The 21,649-nt window shown below is 49.4% G+C and overlaps 1 protein-coding gene across 1 annotated transcript in view; it reads left to right on the forward strand.

Moving 5' to 3' along the window:
• The window catches only part of MINDY2 (MINDY lysine 48 deubiquitinase 2), a 715,083-nt gene extending 695,158 nt beyond the window's left edge, over positions 1-19,925 (forward strand). Inside the window, exon 9 of the mRNA XM_078685168.1 lies at positions 17,548-19,925. Within this exon, the coding sequence (XP_078541294.1) occupies positions 17,548-17,670 (123 nt within the window). The 3' untranslated portion in view covers positions 17,671-19,925. The remainder of the gene's footprint in view (positions 1-17,547) is intronic.
• Positions 19,926-21,649: the final 1,724 nt, after the last annotated feature.

The following is a 21,649-nucleotide window of genomic DNA, read 5'->3' on the forward strand; positions in this document are numbered from 1 at the left end:
AGCTGCCCACTACTTGCTGGGCAGCTGAGGGACAGGACAGGGGGGCCTAAACGCTGCAGCTGGCACTAAGTGCTGCGCAGCTGGGGGAAGGCCAGGGATGAAGGAGTGCGCCTCACTCCCAAAGTCCAGAACATGTCCCTAGAAAAGAAAAGACCTACACGGTGCAGCTGCCCACTAATTGCTGGGCAGCTGGGGAACAAATCTGCGACAGGGGCCCTCACTGGCCCCTCAGGACAAGGACTGCGCCCAACTGCGCAATAGGTTGGAGCCCTCTGGCTCTGGAACATCACTTGCCATCGTTGGAGCCCTCTAGGCTCTGCACACACAGGTGCATTTTTGGGAGCCCTCTAGGCTTTTGAAAATACTGGGGCCTCGGGGCCATGGGGCTCTCAATACCCGAATTGCCCAAGAGCCTCTCGTGGGCTCTAATCAATGACTCACTCCGACGTTGGAGTCCCCTCCGGGTTCCCTGAGGCAATGGGGGCCATTCTGGCTTACAAAGACGTTGGGGCGGCCCACTGCCATCCGGGGCCGCCCTGAAGGCTGAATGCGCCCTGCTGCCCTCACACACCCGGAGCTCCCCCCCAAGCCAGCTTCTAGTCACCGGCTCGGGGCAGGACAAGGACGGCAGCCCCCCCCCTTCACTCACCGGGCCTGGCGCTTGGCGGCGGTTCTCCTCCTCCACCGGGGCTTTAGACGCGCCGGTCTCTGCCTCACCCGGTCCCCCATCTCGGGACCGGGCCTCGACATGGAGCCTTCGTGGCTCCTGGATAAATCAGTATCCGGGGCTCCCTCCTGGTCACGGGAGCCCCGCAACGCTCGCACCACTGCCTGCCTCCGCCTCGCTCCCCGGCGGGGGCGGGACAGGGGAATCCCCTCGGGCCGGCAGCCAATCACGGCGCGGCCTGGGGAAATCGTCATCAGGGAATCCCGGGCCGGCCAGCCAATCACGGCGCGGCCCCGGGAAGGCGTCATGAGGAGGCTCGGCCGGCTGGACCAATCACAGCGCGGCCTGGGCGGGCGGCTGCTTTCCCCGGCTTCTCCTCGACCCACGGCTGCGGCGGTGAATCTCGGGGGCATTAAAGAGGGGTGGCACCCTCCAGAGATTAAATAAACAGCAATCAAGCGAGGTAGGCACTCGCTGGGGCCCATAATCGGGGTGGCACCCGTCAATTAGGAATAAAGTGCAACGAAGCACTCAGGGGTACCAAAAAGGGCAGGAGCGCTTCCCTCAGAGGGAAAACGACAGCGCTCTGCCCAGGCAGGCAAATAAAAGCGCTCCCAGCGCTAAAAGAGAATAAAAGGGCTCTCAAGCCCAAGTTGAAAGCGCTCCTCCATGCTAGGGCCTCACACGTCCAGTAAAGAGTCCTTCATGAAATGCAGCAGGTAGGGGGGCAAGGCTTCCAGGTCAGGAAGCAGGGTCCACCAGGAGTCCATCAGCAAGCCAGGGGCTGGGCAGGGCCCAGGGAGGCAAGCCTTTCCCTGGGCCCAAGCAGCAGCACGCCCCTGGCAGATTCAAGTCAGCAACCAGAACATTTTCATGGGGTCACAGCCCCTCTTTTATACACCTTTTCCCTTTGTCTTTAGGTGCAGGGTGGGGGCAGAACCAGTCGCAGCTGGTTCTGGAGCACTCTTGATGGCCCAACCACCCATTCTATTCACTGGCAGGGCTTGGGTCATCAGTCACACCACAGGGGGGCGGAGCCAGCATTGTGTGGGGAAAACCCAGCCCATCCAGGACACAGGTACACTCCTCCCACACATCACTCATGCTAATCTCCCACTCACCACCGGGGCAGACCCACACAGACTTCCTGGAGCCTGGCATCCCAGCCAGCTCCAGCCAATCACACGCCAGCACCCTCACAACACACGTACAGCCATGTCTAGAAATGGCGCTTCCCTTCTAGACACATACATGCTGCATACACCATCTCGCAGCATTCACTCCCCCGAGTTCACACATACCAAACTTGACCATGCACACCTCACGCATCAGGAACTACCAGGGACACAGACATTCCCCATGCATTCCTATGGGAGGGCAGGCCAATCTCACACACGCACTCAGGGAGAGCACGCACTTTACACTGCGCCACAGTGTCAAGGTGCGCAAAGACCAGAAATCACTACACTTCAAGGCAAAAAGTTCAGGGGTGACCCTGCCAGAAGGCCCGAGTCCAACACAACCCCCTTCCAGCCAAAACGCAGGGTAGGCCAATCACCACTGTGATGGACTTCCCTGCTTGGGGCGATAGAACACGGACGCGGGCCCGCACTACAGGGACACCCTCCGGTTCTACGCCACGTTGATCCATAAGCCAAGCACATCCTTAAAAAAAAAACAGGCCCAACTAGGCTACCCCACTGGTACTCCTTAGTTGTCCACGGCTGGGACCAGGCCCTAGGTCACCCAGATACCACTGGTCCATGCCCATCCACAGAGTGGGGGGTAGTAACCCCTGGCCTGCACTAGCCATTCTCCACTCCCTCTCAGTGTAGTTCCAAACTACCACTGATCCTCCAACCTAGGGTCCGCACCCTCAGGCTGACCAGAGGTCACGGGCAGGATTGCCCCACCCTACCTCTACTTCTGAAGCACCCTCCAGAACACAACTCTCCCACCAGTTTAGGACCTGACTTCCTCAGCAGCAGTGACCACAGTCAGACCAGCACAAGAACGGTGTAGTAAGGCGTTGCACTTTGCGGGTTGCCAGATGCGGCGCAGGCGGCGGCTCGCGGACCGCGTCGAGACGGGGACGGCGAGCGGCATAGACTGCGCGGCCAAAGGCAGACGCAGCTCAGTGCGGTGCCTACAGGACACCAGGCTGGTCATGACAGAGTCACAGCTCCCTTAACTGGTCTACCACCTGGGATTCAAATTCACCGGATGCACAGGGGTCAGACTCCCTCTGACCCCCTTCCAGAGTTCTGCACCCTCCCACTGTAGAACAGGGTCCCTCCACTTAAGGTAGGCCCCACCTGCTCTCAGGGTAGTACCACAACACTCAGCCAAGAACCCTAAAGATCCCTGCTAGGCCTGTACCACCCCTTCTGGGAAACACAGGGTCTCTTCACTTAAGATGAGCCCCACCTGTGTTCACAGGGGTACCCCTAGAAGACAAACCGGCCAGGACACTGGCTACAGTCGCCCTGCCGTCCAGGACAGGCAACACCTGACCCTGGCTCCCCAACCTAGGGACGCTACCCTTTGGTTAGATGCCTGGCGCACCAGGACTTCTACAAGTTGAAAACAAAAATCTAAGACTTTCTCTCCTCCTTCAGCAGCAAGGCAACCACTGCAGGTCAATACCCCATACAGCTTACCCGGTTCCTTCTCATCAGGCAGGAGTTCCCTCTTGTAACTTCAGGACACTACATACAGTTGTCCTTACGTCCAGATCCGGAAACACCGACTACTGGCTCCCCAACCAAGGGACGTACCTCTTTGGTCAGATGCCTGGCGCACCAGGACTTCCTTAAGGGTGACACAACTAATGTGTCGTGTACAAGTCTGCCTGACACTCAGGACAGAAGTGGCATCACCATGGTCACTCACTGGCGACACAACCCTTCTGGCTGGTCCCTGACCCACTGGCTCTTCCACTGAGGAACCTATCCCCCTCGCACCCCTCCATCTGGACTTCTGCACCCTCCCAACTGGAGCGGTACTGCCAGACACCAGAACTACTGGAACCCTGGTTACAGAGGTTCCACGTTCTCCAGACACTCTGGAAGATCCTCCTCAAATGACCTATTGGTACAGCCTAGGCCCCCGACCTGATGTTCCCTTCAGAAACACTCCAGGCCCTGACACTGGGTTTCGGGCACCTGGAGACATGCAGTCCCACCCACTCCTTCTCCTCTTGAGACAGGACGTGAGCCCCTACACCGAGACCTAGCTGGGCTACACTGAACCTCTTCCACCACGCTGGGCTGGAAGACACCTCAGACACTCCTTTTGGAATCACTCCATCCCCTATGCCTCTCTCCTCCCAGAACATTACCAACTCCAAAATTCTGTCTCTCAACAGACCACAGAAATCAAAAAGCAGGCTCCACTATCTGCAGACGTTCTTGGGAAAAGTTCAACACACAGGACTTAGGTATCTGAACAAAACTAGCATTCAGCAAGCTCCCCATCCAGAGAACTCACAAACACATCCAGTGCCACACACCATTCATCCACACACACCCCTCCCCAGACTGGTAAGGCAGTTTCTACCACCCCTGACTTCTCAACCTGACCACACTTGACACAGGTACCCTTACTCCAGGGCAGGGACGGGGGACACATGCACTGGACACACTTATGCTGCCACCACTGGATCCCACCCTTCTGGTGAATCCAGAAAACACACTGCACATAGGGGGATGATCTACCCTCCCGAGCTAGGGACACCTAACTCAAAGTGCACAAGAAACACATTTCCACAGAAATGACATTTTTAGCAAACTCCATACAATAATCCCCAAAATGTTTTTATCTAAAATGCAGAGTTTTGTGGTGCAGCCAGCTGCTACTAAGGTACAACGCAAACACAAATCCTTATCCCACCGCTTGCCGCCAATGTTGGAAATGGGATCCCTGGCTGGCCAGGGCTTTCGCCAAAGTCAGTCAGAGACCACCACTCCCAAGTCAGGGCAAGGGAGTTACACGCCAAGATAACCCCTACTCACCCTCTAGGTAACGTGGCGCGAGCAGCAAGGCTAAACTTGGAGGCGATGTAGGCTAAGCATTTGCGCACGCACCCCAGCAACAACAACCAAAGGCCCACCAAAAAGGAAACTCCACACAAGGTTATATAAAAATAGCCTTTGTATTACACCAAAATACATTAGATAAAACACACACTTTACAATGTGCCAGAGGCACGGGCAGAATTTACAAGGGGATATTTACAAGACAGGGCCACCTGGACCACTGTCAGGAGTCAGAAGTAGCACTTTCAGAAATAGCACTTAGAAGGTAAAATATAAATGTACTTTAGCACAAAATAGCACACAACCAGTAACTACTGGTAACAGGACCTCACTAGCACCACCTGCACTAGGGAGAAAACAACCACCTATGTATCACAATACCTGTAGGGGTGTAAGAACATACACATGATGCAATGCATGACATTCATTCAGAGGTGTAAAGGCACATGACGCATAAAAACACATTCAGAGGTGCAGGGAGGGAAAACACATGAGGCATCACATTACATTCAGAGGTGTAAAACACAGGGTGCGCAAAACATACTACACATTGTACATTTCCTAACACCCAAAAGCAATAGGACATAGATCATAACAGCATCTAAACCTTTAGCGCAGAACTCACAAAGTCCAGGTTGCGCCACTGCGCCAGACCTAAACGTAGCAGCTGCCCACTACTTGCTGGGCAGCTGAGGGACAGGACAGGGGGGCCTAAACGCTGCAGCTGGCACTAAGTGCTGCGCAGCTGGGGGAAGGCCAGGGATGAAGGAGTGCGCCTCACTCCCAAAGTCCAGAACATGTCCCTAGAAAAGAAAAGACCTACACGGTGCAGCTGCCCACTAATTGCTGGGCAGCTGGGGAACAAATCTGCGACAGGGGCCCTCACTGGCCCCTCAGGACAAGGACTGCGCCCAACTGCGCAATAGGTTGGAGCCCTCTGGCTCTGGAACATCACTTGCCATCGTTGGAGCCCTCTAGGCTCTGCACACACAGGTGCATTTTTGGGAGCCCTCTAGGCTTTTGAAAATACTGGGGCCTCGGGGCCATGGGGCTCTCAATACCCGAATTGCCCAAGAGCCTCTCGTGGGCTCTAATCAATGACTCACTCCGACGTTGGAGTCCCCTCCGGGTTCCCTGAGGCAATGGGGGCCATTCTGGCTTACAAAGACGTTGGGGCGGCCCACTGCCATCCGGGGCCGCCCTGAAGGCTGAATGCGCCCTGCTGCCCTCACACACCCGGAGCTCCCCCCCAAGCCAGCTTCTAGTCACCGGCTCGGGGCAGGACAAGGACGGCAGCCCCCCCCCTTCACTCACCGGGCCTGGCGCTTGGCGGCGGTTCTCCTCCTCCACCGGGGCTTTAGACGCGCCGGTCTCTGCCTCACCCGGTCCCCCATCTCGGGACCGGGCCTCGACATGGAGCCTTCGTGGCTCCTGGATAAATCAGTATCCGGGGCTCCCTCCTGGTCACGGGAGCCCCGCAACGCTCGCACCACTGCCTGCCTCCGCCTCGCTCCCCGGCGGGGGCGGGACAGGGGAATCCCCTCGGGCCGGCAGCCAATCACGGCGCGGCCTGGGGAAATCGTCATCAGGGAATCCCGGGCCGGCCAGCCAATCACGGCGCGGCCCCGGGAAGGCGTCATGAGGAGGCTCGGCCGGCTGGACCAATCACAGCGCGGCCTGGGCGGGCGGCTGCTTTCCCCGGCTTCTCCTCGACCCACGGCTGCGGCGGTGAATCTCGGGGGCATTTCAGAGGGGTGGCACCCTCGAGAGATTAAATAAACAGCAATCAAGCGAGGTAGGCACTCGCTGGGGCCCATAATCGGGGTGGCACCCGTCAATTAGGAATAAAGTGCAACGAAGCACTCAGGGGTACCAAAAAGGGCAGGAGCGCTTCCCTCAGAGGGAAAACGACAGCGCTCTGCCCAGGCAGGCAAATAAAAGCGCTCCCAGCGCTAAAAGAGAATAAAAGGGCTCTCAAGCCCAAGTTGAAAGCGCTCCTCCATGCTAGGGCCTCACACGTCCAGTAAAGAGTCCTTCATGAAATGCAGCAGGTAGGGGGGCAAGGCTTCCAGGTCAGGAAGCAGGGTCCACCAGGAGTCCATCAGCAAGCCAGGGGCTGGGCAGGGCCCAGGGAGGCAAGCCTTTCCCTGGGCCCAAGCAGCAGCACGCCCCTGGCAGATTCAAGTCAGCAACCAGAACATTTTCATGGGGTCACAGCCCCTCTTTTATACACCTTTTCCCTTTGTCTTTAGGTGCAGGGTGGGGGCAGAACCAGTCGCAGCTGGTTCTGGAGCACTCTTGATGGCCCAACCACCCATTCTATTCACTGGCAGGGCTTGGGTCATCAGTCACACCACAGGGGGGCGGAGCCAGCATTGTGTGGGGAAAACCCAGCCCATCCAGGACACAGGTACACTCCTCCCACACATCACTCATGCTAATCTCCCACTCACCACCGGGGCAGACCCACACAGACTTCCTGGAGCCTGGCATCCCAGCCAGCTCCAGCCAATCACACGCCAGCACCCTCACAACACACGTACAGCCATGTCTAGAAATGGCGCTTCCCTTCTAGACACATACATGCTGCATACACCATCTCGCAGCATTCACTCCCCCGAGTTCACACATACCAAACTTGACCATGCACACCTCACGCATCAGGAACTACCAGGGACACAGACATTCCCCATGCATTCCTATGGGAGGGCAGGCCAATCTCACACACGCACTCAGGGAGAGCACGCACTTTACACTGCGCCACAGTGTCAAGGTGCGCAAAGACCAGAAATCACTACACTTCAAGGCAAAAAGTTCAGGGGTGACCCTGCCAGAAGGCCCGAGTCCAACAGGCATCTTGCGTTTCTAGTCTTCAGTTCAAACCGTTCATAGTGGGACGTTATGTGAATCCCCAGATCACCAGTCCTACATGTTTCTTCTTCAGTTTATGGTTGCGGTGATGGTTAGACTATTTGCCATTGCTTAGGTGTTATGTCGAGGCCCTGTCATTATTTTCAGGCTGAACAAACTGTTGAGGGGCATTTGTCTTCAAGAAGTTATCTACCAACTAGGAATTAGTGAAAACATACGTTTTATTTTGATGAGTCACTCAAAAAAACTCTTGGTACAGTAGCGCATATGCAAGACATGCTTTCTGCCACTGTGCAGTCTATGGAGTTCAAGTATGTCATGCTCCAGCCCATGCTTTTTCTCTGGTTAGTCTAAGCATTATGTCAGTGTGGATGGAAGTAGAAAATAAACTACAGCATGTGTAAACCAGTTTCTATTTTCATTGTAGTTTGTATGTCAACTGCTTTTTCAGAAAATTATCATGTTTTACCTCTGCTCAGAGCTAGCTTAACAAATGTATTTGTGGTTTTCTAGATACAGGTCTATTGGCTGCTGTGCCTGGTCACAACCCTGTCCGTTTACAAAACACTCACACTCCCCAGCCTAACGCCATCAATCTGACAAGAACACAGAGTGTGTTGAAATACATATTGGATAGTGAGTAGACCGAAACATCAGTTGCACATGAAAAAAAAGGGAGATAATTATGGGACACTAAATCTTGTAGGATTTGTAGATTTGTCATGTTTCCTGATGGCGGTGCTATTTCTGCACCACATTGGCTTTGTTAGAAATGGGGTATCCGAAAGAGGCTTAGTTGTAGATTCCTTACCTTAACATTACTCCTGCGTGTCGGTAGGTGACTCCGCGTCAGTCGTTGGCATCGTATTTGCCAGAATGACGTTGTGGTATCGACTTTGACGCCGCCCCTGCGCACTGACATCAGTTCTTTCTTTTTCCTTTCCAGCCAGCGCAGATCCGGAGAGAGTGGTACCCTTAGTAATTTTTTGACTAGTTTTTTTCAACTCTTGTCGACTTCTTTTTTCGAGTCGTTCGACTCTTGGTGCACGGAGAGATGTCACATCGACAGATCAGCTTCAAACCTTGTGACTCCTGTCACAAGATGATGTCGGTCACGGACCCACCCCTCGTGTGCCTTTGGTGTCTGTAGCACGACCACAACCCAAAGTCGTGCTCCGACTGTCGGGCCATGAACCAGAAGACTTTGCAGGAGCAGTCCAAAAAGCTTTTGGAGGCCCGGCAGTCCGCTCCATGCCGCTCGAGGTCCCGGTTGAGAGGGAGGTCACAGGACCGGTCGCAGAGTGACCACCAGCATGCTTTGTCGAAGTCTTCGTCTTCTGGTAAGTGGAAGCACAAAAAGAAGGCGAAGAAGCACCGTTGCTCTTCGCGTTCTCCCCGTCCGTCGGTCGACACTGGATATCGAAGGTCGTCGTCCCTCGGCTTCACCCACGGAGACTACTGGGACGGCTCCGAGCTTCCCTCCCTTTCCGGAAGCTGGAACATACCCTGCCAAGCTTATCCTCTCGAGCAGCGAGTCTGGGATATTTGGGCTATGATACAGATATTTCAACCTCTATCCCGGATTTCGGTGAGATTGACCTTAAGGCTGCTGGGCCTCATGCCTCCTGCATCCTGCTGTTGGACCATGCCAGGTGGCATATGCTGGCTCTGCAGTGGGACCTGAAGTTCCAGTGGGAGCAGCATCAGGGGAATCTTTCCGATGTTGTCCAGATCTCAGAGGGCACTGCACACCAATTGCAGTGTTGGCTAACAAACCAGGATTGGGCAACGGCAGATCCCTCTCCCTTCCCCAACCAGACTTCACAGTGGGGACAGATGCATCCCTCCTTGGAGGGGGCGGCCACATGGGAGAGGAGATCAGAGGCCTCTGGTCTCCGACAGAGTCCGGGCTCCACATCAACCTTCTAGAGCTCAGGGCGATTCATCTTGCACTGAAAGCAGGCCTTCCTTCTGTCAAGGGAAGAGTAGTGCAGGTGTTCATGTACAACACCACCACCATGAGGTATGCAACAAACAGGGCGGGTTGGGGTTGTGGACCCTATGTCAAGAGGCCCTTCACCTGTGGACATGGCTGGAACATCATGGCATGTGCTTGATGGATCACGAATGGCGTCTTCACTCGGACGTGGTACAAGGTCTCTTTCAGCAGTGGGAAGAGCCTTGATTAGATCTGTTCGCCACCAAAGAGAACGCGCAATGTCAGCAGTTCCGCATGTTGGAATTTCCAAGGCGGCACTCGCTCTGCAGCGCTTTTCGTTGCGAGTGGAGTTGCGGTCTTCTATACACCTTTCCGTCTATACCACTTCTGCCCAGAGTGCTGAAGAAGATCAAGCGCAACTGGGCCCAAGTCATTCTTGTGGCTCCGGACTGGGCACGAAGAGTCTGGTATCCCGAGCTCTTGAACATGGCCATCGATCCTCCGATCAGACTGCCTCTTCAGTAGGATCTTCTGGCGCAGCAGCATGGGACGGTCCTTCAACCGAACCTGCCCGGCCTCCACCTCCTTGCATGGAGATTGAGCGACGACAGTTGACATCTTTCAACCTTCCTCCTGAAGTCTGTAATGTATATTTGGCAGCCAGGTGTCCCTCCACTAAAACGGTATACGCCTGTAGATGGATCATATTTGTGGCAAGGTGTGCAGGAAAGGCTGTGGATCCCCTTTCTGCCCCCCTCTCAGAGGTTTTCCTCTTCATTCTTTCTTTGGCCCTGCAGGGCTCTGCTCTGGGCATCATTAAAGGCTATCTTTCGGCCATTTCTGCCTTTCTTTGCCTTCCTGATCAGCCTTCTCTTTTCAAGTCTCCTATTGTAAATAGGTTTCTTAAGGGCATTACTCACCTGTTTCCTCCTATTCCTTTCATAATGCCCCAGTGGGACTTGAATCTGGTTTTAACTTACCTCATGTGTGCTCCTTTCGAGCTATACATAATTGCCCTCTCAGACTCTTGACTCTAAAGACTGCTTTTCTGGTTGCCCTCACTTCTGCTCGCAGGGTGAGTGAGCTTCAGGCTATATCTTCTAAACCTCCTTTCCTTGCTGTTCATCCGAACAAGGTTGTCCTTCGAGCTCGACCTTGTTTTCTTCCAAAGTGGTTACATCTTTCTATATTGGACAGACCATCACTTTGCCCACCTTCTTCCCGCACCCTTCCAATGAGGAAGAGAGACTCCACCGTCTGGATCCAAAACGTGCGTTATCATTTTATCTAGATCGCACAAAACAATTCCAGGTGGATCATCAACTCTTTGTTGGCTATGTGGGCACCAAGAAAGGCTGGGCTGTGCACAAACGGACCTTCTCTCGATGGGTCATCCTTTGCATTAAAATCTGTTATTCCGGGGAGGAGCCAAGATGGCGAACGGGACGGTTGCGCAGGCTCCCGGCTCCGCGGATCTCCAGGCCCCGCACGGATATCCTGCACACAATCCTGTGACTACGCTGTGGGTTTATGCGTCTGAATGCGGCCTGATGTCGATCGTGTGCTCCCGAGATCTCTGCCAGCCCCACAGCCGGAGAAACGTGATCCGGAAAGTCGCGGCCCTGGTGACCCCGGAACCGGGACCTCGAGTGAGCTACGTGGCCGGGCGCTGAATTGACAACAGCAGTCACCCTTACCTGGGTGGAGTCGATCTGCCGGAGTGTAGTGGCTGTTGGCCTGAACTTCATTGTGCACGCTCCCTGGACTAATTGTGGTGCTCGGGGAGAGTCCCTGCTGTGACGGACTGCGGGCAAGCCTGAAAACAGTCGGCTTATCGAGGGTGGGCTACTCCGAACCGGGCTACAAACCCGCCCGGTTTTCGCGGACCGCTCCCGAACTTCCCGTTGTCGCTTAGTCGGAGCGGGGATGGACACACTCAGAGACCGCTTTTCAGATGCCGGCTCATACTGTTACCGCGCATCAGAAGGTGGTCCGATTAGATTGCAATCGCCCATGGCTGGCTCCCATTCTCCTCTCACGTTGGGAACGCCCGATGGCTGCCTGGATGGGATGGAGTGTGTTGTCCCGACTATTGTGGTACAGCTAGGTGGGGAGTGTGCGATGTCAAGCGGAGTGTCGACACAGGAGATGGGAGCTACACCATCATATGGTGATATTTTTGCCGCTCTGGGGGACTTTCGGTCTGCCTGGGAACATGGCTCCCTAGCGTTGGGGAGGAAGCTCGACGAGATTGTGCACACGTTGGAGACATCACGATCGGATGGGTCCCGGCTGATCGCAGTCCTGCCCCTCACTATCTCTACTGGTGGTGTTGTGACCGCTGGGGTGGACGGAGGGGGGCTGGTGCCCCCGGATTCTGTCGTGACCCATGGGCAGCCTTCCGTGTGTGTGGATTATTCTGGCGGATCCTTTTCTGGACAACAGACGGCGGCTTGGTCTTTTGTACTGTCTCGACCACCTCAGGAAGTGTTTAATCGACGGCTGGCTCATGTATCTTCCCCCTCCTTTCTCGCCATTGCTTCCCTGCTGTGGAGTGCGAGTCCCGGGACTGTTGGTGGAGAGATGGCTGCGAGTTGCGACGGCTTTGTTGGTGGCTGGCGACGTCCATTTTGTCTTTGTCTGCTGATCTCCGGCCTTGCTTGGATGTGCTATTACCTCTGATGCTGAGCGAATAAATGGACGATTTGTACCAGGGAGACCTGTAAGGACAGGCCAGGGTTAATGTGTTCTTCCAAATGATTAATATGGCTGGGAGAGCATTCTGTGCCATGAAAATTTCCTGCAACCCTAAGATGGCGGCGGCTCGAGAGAACTGGAAGTGAATCTAGCCCTATGTCAACCCCAGCCGAGACGGATGTGGCTATCTTCGTGCGCGATTGTGACTTCTCCTACGTCTGTAGGATTACACCTTTGCCTCTTTTCGTGAGTGATCGAAACCGCTTTGCTGATTCATCAATGGTGGGCAGTGACTTGCTTTGACTTTTGGACTCTGTGGTCGCTTATCCTGTTTTCCCTCCTTTCGAATTGACGTTGACACTCTACTATTTTCGGTTATCTTTGTGGTGCTGGCGGTTCGGATTGACAGAGCCCGCGTGGAGAATCGCAATGAGCTATTTGTATTGTACGGGGTCTTCGTGATGGAACGTGAGGGTTTGGGCTGAACTTGATTGGACTTTTGATGCCATGTTTCTTTTGTCTTTGTTGGGTTGTATCTGTGGGAACGAGGGCCAGACGTGAATCTGAGTGTTCGATTGTTATTTGTCTGATGTGCTCGGGGCGGGTTTTGTGGCCTCTGTGGTGCCGGGGGTCGGGCGGAATGGTCCTTTTACTGATTGCGGCTCCCCTACGGACTGTCCCTTGATTTGCTATAACTTGCTTAACACTACGGTACGGGGTGTCTGCTTCTGGCGGGGGGACGGGAGTCCGGGTGCTCGTATCGTCTTGTAATATTCTCCTCCTCCAACTTTTTCCCTTCCTTGGGGTGTAGTTTAGGGGGCGACAGACACGCTGCTAGTGGGGTTAGGTCGTAGCCATCTGCAGGGGTGTAGGGTGGTGGGTTGCGTTTTTTTTTTTTTTTTTTTTCCTTTGTTATTTTCTATGACCATTCTATGTCCCTTTTCCCTTCTTCACAAGAGATGTGGCGTATTTTCCTGATTTTTGCCTAAACGTATCTGGGTGTCACATGTTTGCTTCGTATATCCTGTACTCCTGGTGGGCGGGTACTGTTGAGGGGTGCTTGCGGTCATTGCTATTCAATTGTTTTGCTTCTGTTTTACGCTGTATTGCTCTTTCTGCTGCTTGTGACTGTACAGTATTTTGTCACTTCATTTGCCCGTCCACGGCTGTGCTGTATTTCGTTTAATGACACCCGATATGTATATTTTTCCTCTTGTGTTATAATAATAAACAGATTTAAAAAAAAAAAAATCTGTTATTCCTTGGCGGAAAAGAAGTCTCCAGTAAGGCTGCGCGCCCATTCCACCAGGGCGATGGCAGCCACTACTGCTTTGGGACGTGGAGCCCCCCTCAGTGTCATCTGCCAGCCAGCCACGTGGCCATCAATGCACACGTTCACTAAACATTACTGCCTGGATAGTCCAGTCCGGAGAGACGGCTTATTTGGCCATTCAGTTCTCCAGGACTTTCTGGTGTTAACTATGTTCGCGGACCCACCTCCGGGGTTGGTATTGCTGGGGTATCTATTCTAAGGTAAGGAATCTATAACTAATAGTCTCTTTCCGATGAACAAGTTACTTACCTATGATAACAATATATCTGTAAGAGACATATATTCGATATAGATTCGTTACCGCCCCACCCATCCTCCCTGTTCTGCGAATTGACTTCTAGAGTAAGGAACTCCCTTTCAGGGCCCTAGTTTTGTGCACCAGTGGTCAGTGTCTTGCATGGCTCTGCACTTCTGGTCGTGTAAAGAACTAACTTCCTCGCGCAGGGGCGGGCGTCTAAGTAGATACCACAATGTCATTCTAGAGAACACGACGCCACCTACTGACGCGCAGGCATACTGCTTAACAAAAAATATCCGGATCCAGTCTGACGCCTGGGGGTAATTCTAAGGTAAGGAATCTATAACTAATCTATGTCTCTTACAGACATATCGTTACCGAAGGTAAGTAACTTGTTCTTCTGTAAGTAACTTGTTCTTCTGGTTGTCAGAGTATGCACCTTGTACAAGTAGGTACCACCACTCTAGTCAGGGTAAGCTAGATACACACTAAAAGATAACCTGTGCTCACCCTCTGGTAGCTTGGCACAGAGCAGTTAGGCTTATCGGAAGAAGCAATGTGTTAAGTATTTGGCAAAAAATGCACACAGTAACGCAATGAAAACATCACAAAAATATTCCACAGAGGGTTAGAAAAATAGATATTTTTATGAGTAAAACAAGACCAAAATGACAAAAATCCAATAAGTAGAGCCGCAGTTGTTAATTTAAATCAAACACCAATGCTTAGAAGCTGAGAGCGCTTAGGGGTTACTTGAGATCGTCCTGGACCGGGATAAATCCAAAGTTCAGAACAACCACGATGGAGGGCAGGCTGACTACAGGACTCATGCAGGTCCTGCTGAAAAAGTACCTCCTGATTGGAAATTACAGCGTAAAAGTGTTTTAAGGATTTCCTAATGTTAACCTATGACAGGAGTAGAACTCATCGTTGTGAAAAACAAATGTGGGTGTTTGTCACTACCAGGATATGCAGTACATGCCCTATCTTTTATTTACACTGCACCCTGCCCTGTGGGCTACTTAGGGCCTTCCTTAGTGGTGACTTATGTGTAATAAAAGGGGAGTTTAATGGTTGACTAGTAGTTTTAAATGCCGTGTTGAAGTGACAGTAAACTGCACACACAGGCCCTGCAATGGCAGGCCTGAGACCTGTTTGAAAGGCATCATGTGTGGGTGGCACAATCAGTTCTGCATGCCCACTAGTAGCATTTAGGTTACAGTTCCTGAGTATATTGAATACCACTTTACAAGGGACTTACAAGTAAACTTAATATGCCAATCTTGTATACACCAATGTTACCATGTTAAGGGGAGAAGTTCATGCACTTTAGCACTGCTCAGCAGTGGTAAAGAGCTCAGAATCATAAGGCCAACAAAAAGAATCAACAAAAATGGGCGGTCGCAGGCAAAACGCTTGGGGGAAGACCACCCTAAGGATGACAGGTCTAACACATGTCCCTCCCCCCCTCAGCTGAGTGTGGGGAGTTGTACCCATCCTCTAGGGACTTCTCATCGTTGAGGCGGAAAAACCTGGATAGATCATCAACATTGGCGTGGTCTACCCCTGGTTTGTGTTCTACCCTGAAGTCCATAACCTGTAAGGAAGACCATCTTCATTTAGCTTTGATAAAACTGCCTCTATGCCAAGTTCTGACGCATCTGAACGAAATACTCCCAGGAGAAATCAGGGGCCGTGCACCCGGCCTGCTTTTGGAGTCAATGCTTTTCAGTATGCCTCTGTCTAATTCACATTTCTGGACTGCTTCTTAGAGGCAGCCCTGTCAAGGGGGCAACAATGGTGCTATATCCCTTGACAAACCTCCTGTAGTACCCAGGGAGTCCCAAGAATGGTCTGGGTTTTGGGGGCTTATAGGCCATGATCGTCTCTACCTTACCCCTGCCCACCAAGTATCTCAAGTACACCACAGACCCCTGCCCTATCTGGCTCTTACTGTCCTTGATAGTTAGGCCAGCCTGTTGCAGAACCTGAAGCACTTCCTGGAGGTGAAAAACTTGATCTTTACCTCTACTGCTGCAGACAGCTATGTCATCCAGATAGGCAGCTGAGAAGGCCTCCATACCAGCACGGACCTGGTTCACCAACCTTTTGAAAACGGCTATGGCATTTAGGAGTCCGAAGGGTATCACTCAAAATTGTATTTACCCTCTGGACTGGAGAAGTCTGACCTCTCCTTGGCACCTTCTGTTAGAGCGGGCTGCCAGTACTCTGATGTGAGATCAAAGATATAAGTACTGGACAGCCCCCAACCGGTCAATCAGCTCATCAGCCCGGGGAAAGGGATGAACATCCATCTTAGTGATGGCGTTTAGCCCTCTGTAATCCACCCAGAACCTGAGTTCAGGTGTTGTGCCCTGTGGGGCAGCTTTTGGTACCAGAATCACAGAACTGGACCAGGGTCTACTGAAGAGTTCTATCAAACCCAATTGCAGCATTTTAGACTCTTCACTCTTAATGCTGGCCCGCAACTTATCAGACAACCTGTACTGCTTATTCTTGACAGGGAGGTTGTCTCCTATGCCCATATCATGGGTACACAGGTGGGTAGTCCCAGGGATGAGGGAAAACAAAGAGGAGTACTGCCACAACATTTGGTGGCAGTCCCTCTGCTGTTAAGGAGTCTGAAAGAGGGTCAGGATTGCTCCCTTTACAGATCCATCTTTCCCCTTGGGGTCCAGGAGGTGACGCAAAGGTCCACTCTCCATTTGTCACAAGCAGCATGATGAGCTCAGACCTGTGAAAGTGGGGTTTGTTGTGATGTGGAGCACCCTGTGGGGTTTCCTGCGGGTCTTGGGGTCCACCAGTTAGGTGGCCTCACCCTTCCTCTCAGCTACCTCATAGGGCCCAGTCCAACGGTCCTGGTGGACCCTGGGCTCCACCTGTTTCATCACCCACACGTTTTCTAGGAGTCAATTCTACAGTGGTAGAATGTTGGTCATACCACTACTTCATGACCTCCTAGTGGCTTCTAAAGGCCAGCATGTACTTCACTAAATCTTGGGAAATCGTCCTGGGAGCTAACTCCCACCCCGCCTTCACCATACTCAGAGGTCCTCTGATAGGGTGCCCACACAGAAGATTAAGGGGGCTGAAACCACGCCCTTCTGTGGTACCTCCCTGTAGGCAAACAACAGGCATGAGGATGTCACACTTATTTCCCAAGGCCTCATGCAAGCCTCTAATCATGCCCTTCAGGGCCTTGATGAATCTCTCAAGAACCCCAGTTGCCTGTGGATGGTAAGGAGTGGAGAATTTGTAGGTTAGCCCACTCTTCTTCCATATTGACATTGACAGGTGAGGAATCTGTGTCTAATGTATCAACCATTAAATATAATAGGGTTAACCTGTGTCCCTCAGAACCTGAGTATACAGTTATGAGCTACAAACCGTTCTGTCAGGTGAAAGAAATCTCCTCAAAGAGAATTGTAAATAATGTTTTTCATGAAATACTCTAAGGGCCTATAAGTGATCCCGCTAACATCTGGGGAACTTCTCCTGACTCAACACAAATTTCAAGACAATTATGTCTTAAAACCACTGACACAAAAAAAACTTTAAACTATGTTTTAAATATATTATTTTTCATATATCACATGTATAAATCTCTTTTCATATTTCTCTTTTCAACGACTGTCCAGAAAACATAAAGAAGTGGGATTATCATTAGGTTGAAGCATGTGAAGTTTGAGTATAAAAAAACTAGAATATGTTAAATTAAAATGAAAACTTTTAATCTGTTTTTAGGAGGGCCAGCATATGCCTCAACATGGCTCACTTGCAGCCGGACAACCTCCCGGAAGCAGTGATCGCAAAGGAAAAGACCAACGGGAAAAGGAAAAAGAGAAGAATAGTTGTGCTCTTTTATAAATAAAAAAGGATCAACTGTTCCTGGAAAAAATGGCACATCCTCCAACTCGAGAGGCAAGACTTAAGAAAGACAACCCAGGACATGCCGTCTGTGCCTGATTACCATTCCCTAACTGTTTTCCAAAGAGAGAAGGGTACTGTTGAATACTCACAGACTTTCTTAAAAGTCACAAAGTGCTTTTCCAGAGATGGAATTCCAAGTTTGATTTTGGACTTGATTGCGCTTTGTGTTTGAATCATAACTGCTTCACCCTGTAGTTCAAGCTATAAAGCATTGCTATAATGATATTCCTACTTCATGTTATCAGTTAGTAAGCTGTGCCATGCTTTCTGGGAACAACGAAATTTAGGAGTTAGTATTGGAGCATTTTTTACTGAAATATGTGAATTACTGTCTTATGTTGTTTCTAGACTTATGACCTCATTTTTATTTGTAGCATTTGTGCCTCAAATATTTTAAATGGTCATATCAATATCATCTGTCCAGAAGTCTAGATACTGAAATCCTTGCTCTACATATTAATACTGCATCTGCTCTACACTTACTCTAAGATAACTGGTCTAACATAACATCAAGTTGATGTGCTAATTTCTAAAGTGGCAACTTCTTTCACATCAAGCAAGGCGAAATTAATTTATATGTAAAAATAAGACTGGGACAGTGCCTATACTGCATTTATTCAGAATAAGTTTGATTCTGGCATTTTATATGTAATATCTTACGGAATGTTTTTTGTTTTATATGTATGTGCATATTTTTTCTTAAAGTTGACAGCTGACTTCACCTATAGCTCTTATATGAAACCTAAAGTAAGTCTTAGTAACTTATCGTTAGAGTATTTATTTTTCATGAGTATCCTGTGTCTTAGGGTCCCACTGAGGATTCACCTTCCATGTATGATGAGTAATGTTTTTAGTTGTTGTAATATACTAAAATCATTGTCAGTAAAAAGAGAAAATATTTCTTTGTGGTAAAGATAGTGGATCAGTTGTCTCTGGAGCTGGGCAGAAAGTTTAGGTAAACACTATACGTAAATTGTTTTTCAAAATAACATTGCTAATTTCTATACTTCAGGGAAACTAATATTATGAATGCTAGACAGAAAAGAGACTTATTGCGCTAAATGTTCTGCCAGGAACTAGAAAGGTGGAAATGTGCCATTTCTTTTATAACAGAATTTCCCAGAAACCTGTTAATTATTATTAGTGCTGTAATCACATGGTCAAGAAGGTTGAGAGACAAGGATCTCTCAAATTTACTCAAAGATCTACATATTTATGTAATACAATTGCATTGGTTGCTGTGTTAATGTTATATTTAACTCTGTAAAGATAACCTGCTTCAAAACCTTACCATATGCCCTCTTGACAAGAAGACTCTCTTAGGGGAGGGTGAAAATTGTGAGAATTTTAGCTTACAAATATGGACACTGCTGTTAAAGATTTTTATGAGAAATATGATATAAATCCAGGTATTGAGACTAAAAAGAATATTGCCTTCTATAGTATCATTTAGGATTAGTAGATCTGACCCTCAGATGTCTGCTGTAGACGTATTCTGTTATAATTGTAGCATCTGAAGAGACAGTTATCTGGTATCCAATTAACAACATGCCTTTATGAAGGATTAACTTGTGTATTGTCTTAATAGTACATACAGATTTCTAAATTTGAAAGGTTGAACCCGTTTTCTATATAATCTACTGAGCTGTGTGTTTTAAGCCACCACACAACAGTGTTACGTTTTAGGTTCATATGATTAAATGTCAACCTACATTAGAAATAAAGTCCGTTTTCAAACCAGCGTGACGCTTTTGAAAATGGGGAACTAATTCCTGCACAATGGTGAGTGTGTGCTATTTTATCAAAAAAATGTCAAACCCTTTCTGTAACCAAAATGGCAGCAACCAATTTATCGAACTGTGCAGCTCAATATAATTCTGTTAACCACACTTGCTCTATTTTTATTGAAAGGGAGATGGTTTAGAATAATGTACATGCTAATTTCAAACTAGAAATAAGCTTCTAATTGTGTTTGCATTATGCCACTTATTTTACCATATTTTGTCACTTAAACCCTTTCTTGTCGTAGGCAAAATTGAAGTATTTATTGCCAAGGCACAAAAATTGTACTTTCATTCCAGAGTTTACAGAAGAACTGTGGAGCTTGGGTATTGTCATGTATTCTAAATGAACAATGGTGACGTTTCTCTCTGAAGAGATTATACATTGGTCAATAAATGACACAAAACATTTGTTTGCAACTCACTGCATTAATATTTTCTGAGATTTTCATGGGAACAATGTAATGCTTTTGTATTTTCTTAAATGTGTGATTACATCTGTAGATTAAATGAAACAAAATATATTGTAGGTAACCACTGGATATCTAACTAAATTATACTTACTTTAATTTAAGAATATTCAAGAATTATTTGATACATTGTATATGTTGTGTTTTTGGGTTTGAGGGTCTTGTTCACTGAAAATTACTTACAGCTTCCATCTGGTTGCTTTCTTTTCTTAGATTAAATAATAATGACGAACATCCTGTTACATCCAGTGAACATTCAGACATATTTCAGCTCTCAATGTTCATCATACAGTTACTTCACGTGGGCTAATATTCTTGTAATTGTGTTCCATGCCCATGCATTTCAAATTATTCTGAAAAACGATACAACTGTACACTCCTGCATACAATACATTACGTTGGCCTGTTAATTAGACCTTGGCGGTGAACTCCGCTTGTGAAGTTTTTTCCACTTCGCCCAGTTCACATTGTTCCAAAAAGCTCTTCTCCGAGTAGTGGAGTTATTTAGTCGCTCATGCTTGCCAATGGCAAGTTGGTGAGCAAGGAAAATCCAACGCTAGACCTCTTCCCAGTGAGATTTCTTCAATGCGGGCGATCACAGATGGTCGGTACCTACCGCTCACGTTGAGAAACTTTCTGTTCACGTTGAGGAAGCTGTTGCTCAAGTAGAACTTCTCAAGCGGTAGAAAGAAGCCGTGCCCTCGCGCTGCGTGTGATGCCGTACGTGCTGATTTGACAGTGCGGGACAGACACCCGGCGCTAAAAATCAGTGCAAGCGACACGAGGTAACGCACTCCGCCGCTCGTGGAACTCCAAGCAGCTTGGCTGAGTTTTTTTTGTCCCTTCACAGAGTTCTGCATAGCGAAACTCCATAGGTACTGCCATGGCCTGCTTCTAATGTGGGGTTCAATGTGTTGTATGTCTTCTCACCTCCAACCATACGCTTCTCACTGTGAATTAATTACATAAAAAGGACTGTCTATAAAAACAAGTTTGAAGATTGTAATGTGGACTCTTTCAGTATATTAAGAATAATTTACAGCAGTAGTGTAATATGAAGGATTAATTAGAAAATAAATTATTATATTCACATAATAGCTTTAGATGAGCAGGCCACTCATGGACATATATGCAGAATTTGAAATTTGAACTCCAAAATGTGTTCCTTTTTTAAACTTCATTGATAAATTAAGGCTTTGCCTATTCATTTTCACAATTTCTGATCCGAGGTACATTTTCACATTCTGCCATCAATAATGACATTAAAAAGTACCTTTCACTTCCTGGGGGTCCTGCTGAGCTCTTCTCTGGCACATTTGGACATCCTATAAGGTTACCGAGTTCCATTAAAAGTTTAGAAATGTACTGGTCTAGCAACCTTATAAAAAATAAACACCGCACAATCAGCCGGTTTGTAAGGGTTGTCTACCCTCTGTCTACACAACCATTCAACACACAATAAAACCTTGTGTTGGGACGGAAGAGTCCTCTGCACTGTAATGTACTGTTGTCTGGATCCCTACTGCTCATTTGTTTTGTCATAGTCAAACACGGATCATGGGTGTATGCCATGATATAGGCCTGTCTCGCAGACTGCGGTCTTGTTAAACCCGAAGGGGACTCTAGGGCTCTGCCCTGATAATGGTGGAAGGCTACTACCTTCAC

The sequence above is a fragment of the Lissotriton helveticus genome, chromosome 3_2 (genome assembly GCF_964261635.1).
Source record: "Lissotriton helveticus chromosome 3_2, aLisHel1.1, whole genome shotgun sequence".
In the NCBI taxonomy this organism is placed as follows: Eukaryota; Metazoa; Chordata; class Amphibia; order Caudata; family Salamandridae; genus Lissotriton; species Lissotriton helveticus.